General features: G+C 42.0%; 1 protein-coding gene and 1 pseudogene across 5 annotated transcripts in view; one reads left to right on the top strand and one right to left on the bottom strand.

Moving 5' to 3' along the window:
- Nucleotides 1-347, bottom strand: part of LOC101579686 — a 1,518-nt pseudogene extending 1,171 nt beyond the window's left edge.
- Atad1 (ATPase family, AAA domain containing 1) overlaps nucleotides 1-16,699 on the top strand; it is an 81,375-nt gene that overhangs the window by 19,305 nt on the left and 45,371 nt on the right. Inside the window, exons 1-2 of one of the 5 annotated variants that reach the window (XM_023716159.1) lie at nucleotides 4,282-4,405; nucleotides 7,733-7,907. In XM_023716159.1, coding sequence (XP_023571927.1) covers nucleotides 7,746-7,907 — 162 coding nt within the window. In that variant the 5' untranslated portion in view covers nucleotides 4,282-4,405; nucleotides 7,733-7,745. Of the gene's footprint in view, nucleotides 1-4,281; nucleotides 4,406-4,715; nucleotides 4,777-4,802; nucleotides 5,059-5,102; nucleotides 5,230-7,732; nucleotides 7,908-16,699 lie in introns of those variants that run through there. The other 4 variants (XM_004632079.2, XM_023716162.1, XM_023716160.1 and 1 more) reach the window with 4 other exon arrangements.

Raw genomic sequence — 16,699 nt, forward strand, 5'->3', positions numbered from 1 at the left:
ACGAACTTGGTGTGTTTGGTGAGACGTCCGCGGCGGCGGCTGTGCCTCGGTTTGCTCACATTCTTAGTCACCTTGTGGCCCTTGTTGAGGCCCACGGCCATGGGATAGCGGAGGGCCATGGCTACTCTTTTTCAATGGTTGCTGTGGCGGAAGGACCACCACGTTCTTGTAGGCCACGGAGAGCAGGGTTCGCTTTTCACAGGAGAGGTCCTCACCCTTTTCCACTGCGTCCTTCATGAAGGCTGCCACATCCTCACAGCACTTGGCCTGCTCTGCCAGCTTGGCCTTCTGGATCAGACTGGCTCTTTCCATGACTCTAGGGACAGACGGTCAGGCGGCGGACTAACTGGCTGCCAGGGGACCGATGCCGGGTTCTGTCAAGTTTTGAACTGGGCTTTTTTTTGGTTTTTTTTTTTAGTCCTTTGTGCTTTTACAGAATGGAGCTCTCAACTCATCTTTCCATCTTTCCAATCCTTTTAAATTTTAATTTCCCCTTGTATTTTCCCCTTGGTTCCATCTTACTCATCTTTTGAACCTCTAGTACTTAATTTTGGTCTTTTTTCATCATCACTCTCATGGCTTTAGCTTCACTCCATGTGATTGTTTCCTTTTCCTCTCTCCACCCAATCTATTTATCTTATTTAAAAAATATTTTATTTATTTATGTGTGTGTGTGTGTGTGTGTGTGTGTGTGTGTGTGGCCAGCTCAGCCCACCAGGGGGCGGGGCTGGCTGATATGTGGTGCTGGGAGATCGAACCACGGTCCCTGTTCTTTGCCAAGCCTGTTCCAAGTAGGTGTCCTAGACCACTGAGCCATCTCATCAGCCCCTGAAATAGCAATTTAATAGTGCTATTTTCTGGTGAAATATTTCAAAAAGTATTAAAGTTATCAAATAATTAGTATGCTGATATAACTACTGCTATATAACTCCACTTATTTATTGAAGTTCTGCTCCTTCTATTTATCTATTTGTGTGTGTGTGTGTGTGTGTGTGTGTGGCCGGCTCAGCCCACCAGGGGGCGGGGCGGGCTGGCATGTGGTGCTGGGGGATTGGACTGCGGTCCCTGTGCTTTGCTAAGCTTGTTCTAAGTAGGTGCTTTAGACCACTGAGCCATCTCACCAGCCCTGAAGTTCTGCTCCTTCTAAATCACTGCCTATTGAATGATTTCAATGAACGATGTAGAGAAAGCTCTAGTCTATTTATTCATAAAAAGATTTCAGATGCTTTTTTTTTCCTTTCAAAGGGGTTTTACTCCAAATCTCTTCATGAGACTTTCTTGATTTGATGTCTCAATGTATCTCAGCTGCCTTCTGGTTCAGGAGACAAGATAGGCCTTTTGGGGTGAGGTAGTGGAGATATTTCTTTTCTTTCTTTCTTTTTCTTTTTCTTTTTTTTTTTTTTGTGAAACCTGGGATTGAACTCAGACCCTTGCACTTGCCAGGGAAGCACTTATCCCACTGAGCCATCTCCCCGGCCCCGGAGATATTTCTTAAAGTACAACTAAAGTCTTCATTCACTGGGGCAGATTTTCTCAGAATATGTCCCCAAATTACCTCTTTCTGAGTCATCTCAGTTGTTTTTCTCTTGACTGACTGGCTTAAACAACAAAAAGATATTTCTCACAACTGTGGAGGCTGGAAGTCTAAGTACAGTATTGGCAGCATCTCTGTCTGGTGAGCACACTCTTTGCGGCCTGCAGAAAGACATCTCATATATCCTCACATGGCAGAGACCTCAGATGTTTAATAAAATGTAGATTCCTTCAACAAAATCTAGCAGTTGGATGAAAGCCTCTATGTCTAAGAATAAGGAATCAGTACTATCTAAACTGGCCAAGGACATCTATACAGCCTGAAATTTGGGAACAATTAATCTAAGGAATCCCTCTTCCCATTAGTGCATTGGCCTTGGCTACAGAGCCAACCAACCACTTTTCATCCAACAATAAAATGAAAATTTGGTACCATGGGGGAGAAATGTCATAACTGTTTGAAGAGGTATTTATGTACACACACACACACACACACACACACACACACACACACTTTCCACAGTACCTGCAATTTATGTTGATTCAAGCAGAGGGAAGGCCTAGAAAGGCTACAAAACTTCTTTCAATTTCCTGGTCTACTGCAGTAAATTATCTCTAAAGCCCCTACTGCAGGGCAAACACGATATTTTGTGTTGCCAGGGATTATATAATGCTATCCTGGGATGAAAAGCATATGTTTAATTCGGTTGATTCTGGAATAATGTAGTTGACCTAGTGATTGCTGCAAATGAACATGTATGGTATGTGGAAAGGCAGTAATATGATGTCTTAGGATTCTGACCTTAGAAATTTCCTAAGGATTTGTTAAATATTCACATCAGGTCCAAAAGTTATAGGCAAACCATTGGAAAGGGAATGGGGAGCAGCATTTTATTTTATTTTATTTTTTGAGAAACAGGGGATTGAACTCAGAAACTTGTGCTTGCTAGGCAAGTGCCTATTCTACTGAGCTATCTCCCCAACACAGCAGCATTTAGACTAGATTCTTTATGGTAATATTGATTATCTTATTGAACAGTTTCCTCTACAAACATCTTCAGATATTAGGCAGATGAATTGAGATAAGATGTGTCTGAGTTACTTTTCTCTCCTTCCTGGGACAAAATACCTGACACCCAAAATTAAGGAAGGGAAGTTTAGTTAGCTTAGTTAGTGGAGGTTTCAATTTTTATACTGGGCTGGCTCCAAAGCAGAGTAGCACATGGCAGAGGGCAGCTAGTTCATGGTGGTGGAAAATAGCACTAACAGCAAGAGCCAAAAGGGAGAAGCAGTGGCTGCTGCAGCTAGCAAGCCTCTCTCCCTTCCTTATACTGTATTCATTCTATCTGCCCCAGGGTGCGTATGGCACTCACACCCATAATCCCTGCAGCATTCACACCCATAATGTGCGTGTGTGTGTGCATTTTTTTTTTTTTTTTTTAAGATTTTTTATTTTTGAGACAGGTCTCCCTATGCAGTTCAGGATGCTGGGATTACAGGTGTGCGCCACCATGCCTGGCACTCACACTTACAATCTCAGCATTTGATCATGAATTAATCACCAACTCTAGAAGCCTGATCCAATGATTGCATGAGGTTTTGAGGGGACAACTAGACTCAAACCATAACCAGATATAAACACTTTAGGAGCGCCACTTCTTTGCAGGAGCTTTTTAGGATGTCCTTAGTAGAGTGGCCACTTCCTTGTGATTTATCTAAAATTTTCTGTTTTAGTATTGAAAGTCTACATCCCAGCAACCCTCTAAACCTCAAGTAAGCTGGCTAGGTTCATCATGCTAGCGATTGGGAGAAAGGCAGGTGAGATGCTTAGAACAGGTTTTCTCTTTTTTTTTATATTTATTTATTTTTATTTATTACATTTATTTATTGTGTGTGTGTGTGTGGCCAGCTCAGCCCACCAGGGGGCGGGTCTGGCTGGCATGTGGTGCTGGGGGATCCCTGTGCTTTGCCAAGCTTGTTTCAAGTAGGTGCTTTAGACCACTGAGCCATCTCTCCAGCCCCAGGTTTTCTCTTTTTGTGTGTGTGAACGTTTTCCTAGTCTAATAATCCTCCTATTCCTGTCAAGTCATTCTAGCACTCCTAAACCTAGCTTTGCATTAAATTTAAAAATTAAATTAAGCATGCAGACACATAGGTGGGCACAGTGCCTATCCCTGTAATAATCCCAGCATTTGGAAAGCTAAAGGAGGAGGATCCCAAGTTCCAGCCCTCCCTGAGCAATTTAGCAACACCTTATCTTAAAATGTTTAAAAGTTTACAACGGGGGAGAGGGCTGACAATGCAGCTTAGTGCAAAGGCCTTGAATTTATTCCTCTGTACCGGGGTGTGTGGACAGGGATTGTAACAAAAGTAGAATTTGCAAATCCAACAACTGAACTATCAAACTGCAGAATGCTTTGGCTATCAAAGATCGGTCCTTACAGAAGAGAGCAGATAGGGAGAGGAACAGTCTCATTACTTCACCTCAAATTGAAGGAAGGGTCTAAAGTCATCTCACCCCCTAGCTGTCTGTGTATTCAGAGGGCTCTGCCTTTCAGGTGTGCGCCCTTGGGGCATCTTGTGCCTGAGTCTCCCGTTATGGAAAGAAGGGGTAAAAGAAAAAGTGAAGTCAACAAAATGCAAGACCTGCCCTGGCCAGGTGTTCTATTCCGTTCCAACAAGGAGGCCTTCCAGCGTGGGCGGCTCAGTTTTTGGCTAAGGATTTTCAGGCGCCGCCCCCGTACGGAGGTGGGGGAGGAGGCTGAGTTAACCCTAGAAACCGAAAGGCAGATGGTGAGGGCTGGCCTGGCACGTCGGCGCTTCGGCTAAAGTACAAACGTAATCAGCGTGAAGATTTGCATGGGGTGTTGGGGTAAATCAGAATCAAACCAGCGCCTGGGAACAATTCCTCTGCACCTTCGTGTTGGCGCCCCTATTTGTCGGGTTGCGCCCGGCCAGCAGGGCGGGCAGGGACTCTACGAGACCGTTCCCACTACTGAGGCACGGGCGTTGGGCTACAGCCTCAGCCCAGTACGTAGCAGGCACCGTAACAGACCGCGCGAACCGCTGGCCCCCTGGCTCGCAGAACCCCACTTCCCGCCCAGCCGCCCGGCTCGCGCATGCGCGACGTGCGGGACACCCCCCCCCCGCGCGCGCTCGCGCCGGAAGCGTTCTGTCGCCGCTGGCGTGTGCTTCCTGTGCGGGGCTGCCCGGGGTTCCTGCCGCTGCTGTGTCTGTCCCGGGGTGAGTAGCGGGTTCCTGCAAGACCTGGCCAGACGCTTGCAGGATTCCTCGGAGCGCCCTCAGGGGCCGGCTCCGACCCGGGAAGCCCGGCGCTGGGAAAGGTCACCTGGCCCTCCGCCGGCGCCCCGCCTCGGTGCCGCCCCCCGGCGCCCCGCGCCCGCCGTAGCGAGCGGATTAACCTCCAAGGGCGTTCTGCCGCTCGCCGGGGCTGCCGGCCCGGCCTGGGCCCGAGGTCGGGCTTCGCGCGGACCCCAAGACTTGTGCCCTTCCGAGGGAGCTTCGGTAGGCAGCCTGGGCTCCGCGGAGGCGTCTGATGTCATCGTTCGGGCGACCCCGGGACCAGGCGGCCGGAAGGAGCCGGGTGCGATTGTTGGACAGGAGCTGCTTGCTGTGCCGCTCTCGGTGCAAAAGCAGGGCTTGTTTCTTTCTGGCTGGGCCAGCTTTCTTACGATGGTGATGGTGATAATAACCTTGACCTCTGTGTGAAGGTTGGCAGGCCTCGTTGTCACAGGCAGCGTGCCGAAGGCCCTGGTGCCTGTTGACCTGGAGCTTAGAGCGAGAGTCTAAAACACTGCATGGATTTAGGTGACACCAGTATGTGTGTGCTTGTTCTCAGCTCGGCTCGTTGCATGAAGTAATGCGATTTCAGGTTTCCACCCCGACATGGAGAGTTCTTCCAGGGCAGCTACCTAGTGTTCCTGTTTGCCCAACAGATAACTGAGTTAACAGTGCTTGTGATCCTTAATGATCCGTGGCACTATATGTACATATTTGTAGATACGTTTATTGAAGCTCGTGTTTAACACAAGATTGAAATACGTTCCCTTTCGTGTGCACTTGCAGCTTTTGTACATTCCGCTGTAATGAACTAAAAAGGCTTTCCGTTGCTGGTGCATAAATGCTATAGAGATGATGGGTGAGTATAGGTCTCACAGATGGTGCAGATAGCGTTTATAGTTAAAGGAAGAAGTTTCAGGAGTCTGAAGACATTTAAAGTAATGGGCTGTTGTTTTTTAAGTGACATTAGGCCGCGGTGGTGCCTTAGAGCTGATGTACACCCAGCTCTGAGGAGGCTGAGACAGGTGGATTCTAAGTTTGAACCCAGGATGGACTATAGAGGGAGAACCTGTCTCCAGGAAAAAAGAAAAAGCAATGTTAGTAATCCGAAATCTGTATCGTAGCAAAGTTAATTGAAGAAGAGGAAAATCCATAAATGAATTTTGTGTGGGTTTTTTTTTTTTTTTTGCAGAACCGAGGATTGAACTCAGGCCCTTGCGCTTGCCAGGGAAGCGCTTATTCTACTGAGCCATCTCTCCAGCCCCAATTTTGTGTACTTTTTTGTGTGTATTTTTTATAGGCCTAAAAATGGTTAACTATCTGAATGACTTTGGAATAGGGTTTTTTGTTTTTTTTTTGCTCCGAATGCCCTCAGGGGTGGTTTGGCTGGCTGGAGTGTTGTGGGGATCGAACTACAGCAACCTGAGGCTGCCAGCTTTGTGGAAGCAGCCACTTAAAGAACTGAGCTAAGGGGCAGGCCCCCTGGATGACTTTGGGATGTTTTTTGGCAGCAGCCTTAATTTGTTCATGCAGTTTAGTGAACATCCAGTAGATGGCAGTTTTATGTCTACGAATAGTGTGCTACCAACTTAAATAAAACCGAATTTTTGGAATGTCACTACTTCTGACAAGATTTCGCTAATCCTTACCTTGCTGATTTATTTTCACCTACCGAATAGTACCCCCACATAATGATACCACCCGTTGCAATGGCATGTTTAACTTTACTGTTAAAATAAAAGGGGGTTGGGAACATGGCTTAGTAGAATAAGCACTTCCCTGACAAACACAAGAGCCTGAGTTCAATCCCTGTTCCACCAATAAAATAATAAATATAAATAAAAAATAAATAAAGACAAGTTTTGAATAGTCTTTGTTTTGTGTGTGATAGCTATAAAAATGGATAGATAAATAGAATATATACTCAGTAATGATTAAAGTTAAGCTCTTGGGGGGCGGGAGAGATGGCTCAGTAGACTAAGTGCTTCCCTGGCAAGCGCAAGGGCCTAAATTCAATCCCCGGTTCCGAAAAAAAAAAAAAAATTGTAAGATATTTAGTAGGACTAAATGACTAGTGGAGCATTAATGTGATCTGAGAGGCTTCATGGAACAGATTAAGTTCAGTTTGAAATTTGTATAGAATTTGACTAAATTCAGGTGAATGAGGGGAAGTGGCAAGAGCAAATACAAGGTTGAAGGGGAAAAAAAAAATCCATGTGACATATTTAGATGCTAGTGACTGTTGAGAGTTCCTTTTGAGAAATGATGAGAAAGCGCTGAAAAGTGACTCTTATGAGCAGGATTAGGGTAGTTCTACATATTTGAGAATTCTGTGAAGGGAAAGCTATGATGGAGGAATATGTGCTCTTAGCCCCAGGGATATAGCTCAGTGGTACAGCACCTGCCTGGCTAGTGCAAAGTTCTGAGTTCAATTGCCAGTACTAAAATAAATAAATAAATAAATAAATAAATGAATTTATTCTACTACTGGTAATTAAATGCATTTGTTTACTTAATATTTAAAAATCCATTTCTCCTTAAAATGAAGCACATTTTTTTTAAACAGTACTACTTCTTAAAAAAAATTTTATTTATTTATTTATGTGTGTGTGTGTGTGTGTGTGTGTGTGGCCAGCTCAGCCCACCAGGGGGCGGGGCTGGCTGGCTTGTTGTGCTGGGGGATTGAACTGTGGTCCCTCTGCTTTGCTACAGCTTGTTCTAGGTAGGTGCTTTAGACCACTGAGCCACCTCACCATCCCGAAGCACATTTCTTTTAAAGGTAGGTAATTACTGAATCTGATTATGAAGTTAGTTTTTCTTGCTTAGCTTAAGTGACTATCAGTCTTCCAATTTTAATGGATATAGATGTTACCTATGACAATTTCTCTTGTTGTTTAAGATTAACAATCAAGATGGTTCATGCTGAAGCCTTTTCTCGGCCCTTAAGTCGGAATGAAGTTGTTGGTTTAATTTTCCGTTTGACAATATTTGGTGCAGTTACATACTTTACTATCAAATGGATGGTAGATGCAATTGATCCAACCAGAAAGCAGAAAGTAGAGGCTCAGAAACAGGTAAGATTTAAAATTTTTTTTTGTTTTTTAAATATCATACCATGTCTTTTAAATTAAAATGTTTGAAGATCCTTTCTCTTAATACCAGTGAATATTTTTCCCCTAAATTAAGAGTATGGTAAAATTATGAATTATTGAGTTCTGTAAAGCTCACATGAAAATGCACTGGGACACACTATTTAATATCATTTTTTAAAAAAACATATTAGTTTATTAAGTCAGTTTCTTTCTTTTTTTTTTTTTTTTTTTTTTTTGGCAGAACCGGGGATTGAACTCAGGCCCTTGTGCCTAGTGAGCCATCTCCCTGGCCCCTATTAAGTCAGTTTCTACTGTATAAGCAATTTCAGGAGAAAAATGAATACAAATATTATGTTGTGAATATTCTCATTAAGATATTTTTTCAGCTTATAAATGAAGAAAGGTAGGTAAAATTTTTCAGTAGACTACACAAAAAATAATTTAAAAAAAATTTATTTATTTGTGTGTGTGTGTGTGTGTGTGTGTGTGTGTAGCCAGCTCAGCCCACCAGGGGGAGGGGCTGGCTGGCATGTGGTGCTGGGGGATTGAACCGTGGTCCCTGTGCTTTGCTAAGCTTGTTCTAAGTAGGTGCTTTAGATCACTGAGTCATCTCGCCAGCCCCCCAAAAATAATTTTTAATGTGTCTATGGAAGTCAGGTGGGAGGCTGGGCTCCCCGGAGCCAGAGTGGCAGAAGGGCCAGAACTCCAAGGCCCCAGTGGCCCCAGCAGACAGGAAGTGTCAGCTGTCGCCCCAGTCCAAGAGCTCCAGTAAGGTGACCAGTGTTCCTCGCAAAGCCGCGGACAGTGCAACCGCAGGCACCACGGCCGGGAAGGTCAGCACACTGTCACGGCGAGAGGAGCTCCTAGAGCAACTCAAGGCTGTGGAGGACGCCCTTGCTCGCAAGCGAGCCAAGATCCCTGGGAAGGTGTAGCAGAGACTCTTGTGCATTTTTATAATAGGATAAGCACAGCCATTTCGGATTTTGCAGTTAATGTCTCATTTTGGCTGTGATTCTTTTTAAAAATTAAAAATGAAAAACAAAAGTTTCTCAGCTGGAAAAGAAGCGACACAGGAAATGAAGATGATGCTGAACCCCAGCTTCCTGAGACTGAACCGGTGCTCCCAGAGGCAGAGTCCTGCCAGGCAGTGGGGAGGGTGGCCGCACACCCAGCGCCAGTCGGGCCACCACCTCTGTCGTCTGGCGACCACAGAGGCCACCTTCCAGCTGCTGGGCAGCATCTACACCACATTCTCAACTACAATCTGATTGGGAACTTCTTCCTTTTATTTGAAGCATCAAATTGTTTTAGTTAATTTAAAAAGGAAAAGGATACAGAAAAGGAAAGAAAAAAAAAAAAAAAAAGGCCAAGGGTATTGTGGGGCATCTAATGTGGAGGAGGGTCTTTTTTTTTTGACGGATCTCTTAAAATAAAATATTTTGATAAGCAAAAAATAATAATAATGGTGTTTACATATTGCTTTGTCTAATACTTAAAATTTGTATAATGCTAAGTTGTCAATCTTTTTTTTTTTTTTTTTTGCGGAACCGAGGATTGAACTCAGGCCCTTAGCACTTGCCAGGCAAATGCATACTCTACTGAGGCATCTCCCTGGCCCTCTAAGTTGTCAATCTTAACAAACAATAAAATCTAAGGAGTTGTTTTAAAAAGTTACTGTTTACTTATTTATTTATATTTATTTATTTATTTTTGCAGAACCGGGGATTGAACTCAGGCCCCTGTGCTTGCCAGGGAAGCCCTTATTCCACTGAGCCATCTCCCCGGCCCAAAGTTATTGTTTATTAATGTTATATTTTTTATTTTTCGTCTGCTACCTCATATGGTCATTTCTTTATTATGAGGACATATTTGTTTGAGTTCTGTTCATCAAATATTAAAATCTTTGAAGGAGTCTTTTACCATTTTTTGCTATTTTATGACAAAGTGTTCATACTCATGGATGTTTAGATTTGTTCTGTGAGTTGTGACTGATTCATTGAGCATTTATGCTTGATGTTAAGGAAAAAAGTTGAATAACTCTTATTTTGCTAGCATGGTGGTGCATACCTGTAATCTCATTACTTAGGAGGCTTAGGCAGGCGGAACATTGAGGTTTTTTTTTTTTTTTTTTTTTTTTTTTGGCGGAACCAGGAATTGAACTCAGGCCCTTGCACTTGCCAGGCAAGCACTTATTCTACCAAGCTATCTCCCCGGCCCAGAACATTGAGTTTGATGCTATCCTGGGCTATGAGTTCAAAGTCAACCTACTGCACTACATAGTAAGACTGTCTCAAGAAAAAAAAAAATCTTTTTTTTTTTTTTTTTTCAAAATGCTATAGAAAAGTGGGAAATAGGTAAATAAGTAGCTTCTTTACAGTGTTATGTAGAGTTCTTAAGTTAGTTAAAAACTGAAAAACCACAATTTTTTAAGGTCTGTATTTAATTTATTTTTGAAAAACCACAATTTGATTAACACTATATTAAGTATCCGAAAAGTAATTGGGATTTTGATGAATTTATTCCTTGAATTTGTCTATAAAGTTGACTAAACATTGATTATATCATCAGCCTATTTATAATACTGTGGGGAATCTGACCAGAATAGGTTATTTTAAAACCTTACTTGATGATGTACCTAAATATACCTTTTTCCCCACCTGAATAAAAAAAGTCAGTTTAAGTTGCAGTTTAGGATTTTGTTATCAGGAATATGACTTGTTGTTAATTAATTTATTTATGAGACAAACTCTTAGCAGTGCAGTTCAGGCCGGCCTTGAACTTACTGTGTAGCCTAGGTTGGTCCTGAGCTCACAGCGATCCTCTTTCCTCACCATCTTGATTGCTGAGATTGCAGGCGTGTGCCACCATATTCAGCAAGGGTGTAACTTTGTGTGTGTGTGTGTGTGTGTGTGTGTGTGAGAGAGAGAGAGAGAGAGAGAGAGAGAGAGAGAGAGAGAGAGGGGGATTCACTATGCTGTTCATCTGGCTTTGAACTCACTTTGTAGCCCAGACTGGTCTCAAACTCTCAACAGTCCTCCCACTTCAGCCTTCTGAATGCTGGGATTACAGTCATGTACCACCATATCCGGCATGGGTATAACCTTTTTTTTTTTTTAATGTGTTTGGTACAGGGGCTCACTACACAGCTTGGACTCATAGTGATCCTCCTGTCAGCCTCCCCAGTGCTGGGATTATAGGCGTGCACCACCTCACCCAGTCTCAGTCAAGGGCTCAGTGTACCCAGGGTGGGGCCAGTGTGGCATGTGGTGCCAGGGACTGAACCTGAGGCCCTATGTTTGCCTAATCAAGACTTAGTCCGCTGAGCTAACTTGCCAGTCTGGGTATGACCTTTCAACAGAGATTTTTATTAGTTTTTTCCTTGGCTTCTAGGATCTGTTAGAATACATATATAAGATGTATAGAAAGCCAAATATAGATATTGAGTGCTACATGAAGAATTTTTTTTGGCCGCTCAGGATGCCTTCAGGGCAGGTCTGGTTTGGCTTGAGGATGAGGGGATTGAACCACAGCATCCTGAGCCTGACTGCTTTGTTTTAGCAGGCACTTAAACACCTGAGCTAATGGGCAGGCCCCCTGAGTGCTACATGAATGGATCGTCATTAAGCTTTTATTGAAAACTGTGTATAGTATTATTCTAAATGACAGATGTATGGTGTCAAGTACTGTGTCTGACCTTGTGATATCCATGTTAGGGGAAAAGACGGAACTTTCTTTATTTTTTTTTTTTTTTTTTTTTTTTTTTTTGCAGAACTGGGGATTGAACTCAGGCCCTTGCGCTTGCCAGGCAAGTGCTTATTCTATTGAGCTATCTCCTGGCCCCAAAACTTACTTATGATGTAGATTGTGGAAGTCATCAGCATATAGCAGTTACTTAGTGACAAACCATGACTTTTAGAGAAGTACTTAGCAGTGACTGAGACTGTTGAGTATGTCTTCCTGAAAGATTTTGCCTTCAAAGTCAGACAAGGACAATGATAAGTGGGAAGAATATGAACAGAATCCTAGGGTAAGGATAACAAGACCTATTAAAGAATAGTAAATTGTTTACTCATGTTAGAGAGGAGAGTTTTTATGTAATTGACTCTGTAGTAGAACCTATGTGAAAGTTAAGGACCTCATGATAAAGGATCCTGAGTAAGTTAGGAAATACAGCTCTAATATTTCCTCAGTATCATTTTTTACTAGGTAGACTTAAGTCTGATGCAGAATACTGCAGCATTTTTGAAGCAAATGAGAAATACACTTTTATTTTTAATGTGATCGTTTCATAGTAGCTTACTAGTGTTTAAAACATTCAGAATAATAAAAAAAAAATGTCCTAGAATTTTACTTGGCCAAGGATTATAGGTTCTCTGGATTCCCTTCCTCTTTTCCTTCCTACACCCCAGCCAACTCCTGAATATGCTGTTGGCCAGTTAAAGAATTTTATGTAGACAGTGGCAAGCCATTAAATATGCTTGAGAAGTTGGGTAATACAGAAAACCACATCAGGATAATTTACCTTACAGTAGTATGTAAGAGGTCAAGAGAGCCAAGAAGCAAGATATAGAATCTCATGGTCTGGCAAAAACTAGAAAAAGAGCAACAAAAGGAATGAAATAATTACAGTTGACTCAAGAATGAATGCAGGATGGGGCTGGAGAGATGGCTCAGTGGTCTAAAGCACCTACTTAGAATAAGCTTGGCAAAGCACAGGGACCATGGTTCGATCCCCCAGCACCATATGCCAGCCAGCCCCGCCCCCTGGTGGGCCGAGCTGGCGCCACACACACACACACACACACACACACACACACAATAAATAAATGTAAAAAAAATAAAGAATGAATGCAGGAATATAGGATGGACAATGTGGGAAAAGAAAAAGAACGTTACATAAATGAATCAAAGATTTATGTAGGTTCCTCAAAGATTCACAACATCTTTTATAATGATTAAATTGATATGGCAGGTTTACAGGATGATGTACATACTGGGTTTGTATTGTGGTTAGAACTCAGGGAGAAATATTCATGTAATAAAGTTATGGGTCTGAGTCTCATCAATAAGGTCAGTCCTAGAATTATTTTTTGTTATCAGATGTCCATAAATAATTGGAAACAGAGACATAATTCCCAACAGTAATGAGTAGGTAAAAAGGCTTCTCTTTAAGTTTGTGTGTGTGTGATTTGTAGAGCTTTCCCAGACCACCTCCCCATTCTCTGCTACCATTTAGATATATGGAGTAGACACTAGTGAGAGAGCTTCTGATGTAATTGCCACTATAATAAAATTCCAGTGACTAGATCGAGAGTGATGAGATCCCATAGATGTTATAAAGCCACAAAGATTGTAGCCTGCAGAATGTGGGCATACTCATATCATTTAAGGAATAGGAAGGTATTGTGAAGCCAGTGAAGTGTGAATAGATCAGTTTGGGTAACTAGTATTACCCAGACTGACTTTCTATTTAAAACAAAAACAAGGCTGGTAAAATAGCTCAGCGTACTACGCACCTACCAGCCCTGCCCCTGGGTGCACTGAGCCAACCACTTGTGGTGGCCCACACCTGTAATCTCAGTGCTGGGGAGGCTGAAAACAGAAGGCTCACTACAAGTCCCAGCTGTGTAGTGAGAGCCTGTGCCAAATACATGAAAAATAATAATAAAAAGAAACAATGAAGTAAGCTGGGTGACTTTAACAAGTTTTTTTAAAAAGGGATTTGTAAACTGTAAAGAAAGGGAATTCAGATAAAAATTCTGAAAGGTAAGCTGAACTTAGGGCTAGATTTCACTGGTGGGAATTTGCTGAACCTACTGAGTTTTCAGTGGGTATTTTCATGGCCAAAGAGTGTAAAGTACAAAGTTGAAAGCCAATCAGTGCAAGTTAAGGCGTCTCACAAGTGATACCCAGTAAGTCTAGAACCACAAAAAGTCCTCTGGAGTATTTCAGCCAAAGATAAAGATGTAAAAATAATTTGAACTGGATAAATTTAAGGCATATGCTAAGTGAAGTGACAAAATTTAGGTACAGAAAGATGAAATGTAAAAATATGGAAATGTTGCATCTTCTGGTGCATTAACTTTTAGTAATGTAGTAAATCTCATTTTCTTTAATGTCTTTGTCTTAAAGGGTTTTTTGGTGTGTGCCATTAGCTTTTTATGTTTGTATAGCATGCATATCTCATTGGCCAAATGCAAATTAAAAATCACTTTGAGTTACCTTTTCATGCTTAAAGGACAAAACTACTAGCCTGTTAATACCATGTACTAGAGAGACTAGAACAATAATGTAAATACTGCTGGTAAAAATGAATTATAATCATTTTGGAAGATAGTCTGGCATTAGTGAAGTTGAAAATGAGTATTATAAGTGACCCACAAGTTTTCTTTTTGTGCATAATTGAAAGAACCAGAAGTTACATAACAGACTTTTCATAGCAGCCTTGCTTATACTAGAAGAAAGGAAGCAGTTTAAGTGTTTGGGTAAATGTTGATATATGCATATATTGAGAAGGAAAGGTAATTTTCCCTGTACCCTGGAGTTCTCAATTAGGCTCTATAACAAGATTGACAAGAGAAGAACAGCAGAAGTCTGGATTGTGAAACAGCCCTCACAGAATGCCAATTTGGAAAAATTAACATTTGTTAACCTAGAAAGTCATTAAGATGTATGTTACCAATCAGGTAGCTTACTGAGCTGAATCTTAGAAGAGTGAAATTTGGACTCAGTAAATAATTGAGTTAGGCTACCGTAAGGAATAGGCAGTTAAGTTAGTATCGCCTGAGAGAGCAAGAGGATAGAGTGATGAAAACGAAAAGCAGTGAAGGAAACTAGCGTAGTGCCATGTGATGCATGTTAGGAGAGCACATTGTATTAAGGCATTTTATCCAGTAACTACCAGAATGGTGGTGAGCATGGTAAGACCAGTGGGAAGAGATGAAGTACACTACCCCTAAAAGAGGAGGTTATTGTCTCTACCTGTGTTTCAGAGTTAATAGAAGGGTGATACTTCCTGTGTAAAGATAATTATTTAGAATCATTGCTAATTGTGTTAAATGCCTTTCTAAAATTTGCATATCAGTGTTTTCCTCATCCTGTACTTAAATTTTAACTATGAACCTTTAGAAGGGTGTACTTCCCTAAAATTGTTCAGGGTCTCACTACTAGATTGGACTCAGTGATCCACCTGTTTACAGCTGCCCAAGAGCTGAGATTACAGGTGTGCGCCACCACGCCCAGTCTCACTTGGGGTCTCAGCACGCCCCGAGGGTGGGGCTGGCACAGCAGGGCTGGGGATTGAACCCCCAGCCCCTGCACCTGCTTGCAGGCACTTTAATCCTTTGAGCTATTTGGCCGGCCCTATTGACTTAGATTTTTTTTTCCATAATTTTATTGATAAACAAATAGCAATGTGACAGTTTCAAATCAAATTGGTAGGACAGTTTCAATAATTAACACATTGCATACATTCCTCCCAGGGGTTAATTGCTGTACAAGATGTGGACATGATATCCTATTTACAAACACCATTAGAACAAATCACTCTATTCATTAAGAGAATGTAACTATATATCTATCCTAACCACTTTGAATACAGAGATACAAAATGGACATTCATCTGTATACCCTTTTTTGTTAAGTTCCATTATTTGAATATTATAGGTATGTTAACTTAGCAAAATAATCTAAAAGAGTTCGGTAGTCCATAATAGTATTGGGTCTTCTTCTGCTTGACTGGCAATTCAGAAATTGTTGACCTGATTCCCCCACAGCTCAACATAACAGCATGGCTTTACTTCTTATATTTCGTTTTTATACTTTTCTGTTGGGTGGTTAAGACCAAGGTAAAGCAGGACCTGTGCAACAAGAGTTGTAGCTTTTGGGTCTGATAAGGTCAGTGAAATCCCCTCAGGATTTATCCCGAGATCCTGTAACTCAGATTGTTTGTCAGTGTCAGCCATGTGGATGAGTCACGGCCAATGCTTGGCCAATGTGCTCTCTGTGAAAGCCTGAGAGAATGTTTTCTCTCCATGTGACTCTCCTTAGGCACATTCTACATCATCGATGACTTTCCTCTTTGGCCCCATAATCTCCTTGATCAGAAAATTTGGGATACTGCTGAGTTACATCACATTACAGTACAAGTTCTCATATGTCCTGAGTCTTAATTGACCTTGGAAGGCCAGGGCCAAAATGTTGGCTTTCCTTGCAGCCCTTCTTTTCATCTAATTTTGGTCTGCAAATTTAGGTTGTTAACCATCCAGAAGACAAGCTTATTGTTATTACCATACAACTTAGGCTGTTAAGCTTAACCTCACTATCTGTCTGCATATCATACATTTGACTTAGATTTAATTGGTTTATCTTACCTTATTTTTCTCTTAGTGTCATGTGTATCTTTCTAAAATTACTCTTTCAAAGGACAGTTAATCTTATGAACCCTGAATGAAATGAGTGGTGCTTCCTGCTCTCTGCTTTTCTGTTGCTTTTCCTTCCTAATTTGTCTTTGTCATGTGAGGCAGTATTATTACTGTTTATATTGTGCTCAGCTTCTTCAAATGAAATGGTGTGAAAGAATAATGAAATAATTGAAAGAGGAAGAAAACAACATGAAACAGGGCTGGTGAGATGGCTCAGTGGTCTAAAGCACCTACTTAGAACAAGCTAAGCCCAGCAAAGCACAGGGACTGCGGTTCAATCCCCCAGCACCACATGCCAGCCAGCCCCGCCCCCTGGTGGGCTGAGCTGGCCACACAAAATAAATAAATAAA

This window comes from Octodon degus, unplaced genomic scaffold (genome assembly GCF_000260255.1).
Source record: "Octodon degus isolate 3935 unplaced genomic scaffold, OctDeg1.0 scaffold00046, whole genome shotgun sequence".
NCBI classification, from domain to species: domain Eukaryota; kingdom Metazoa; phylum Chordata; class Mammalia; order Rodentia; family Octodontidae; genus Octodon; species Octodon degus.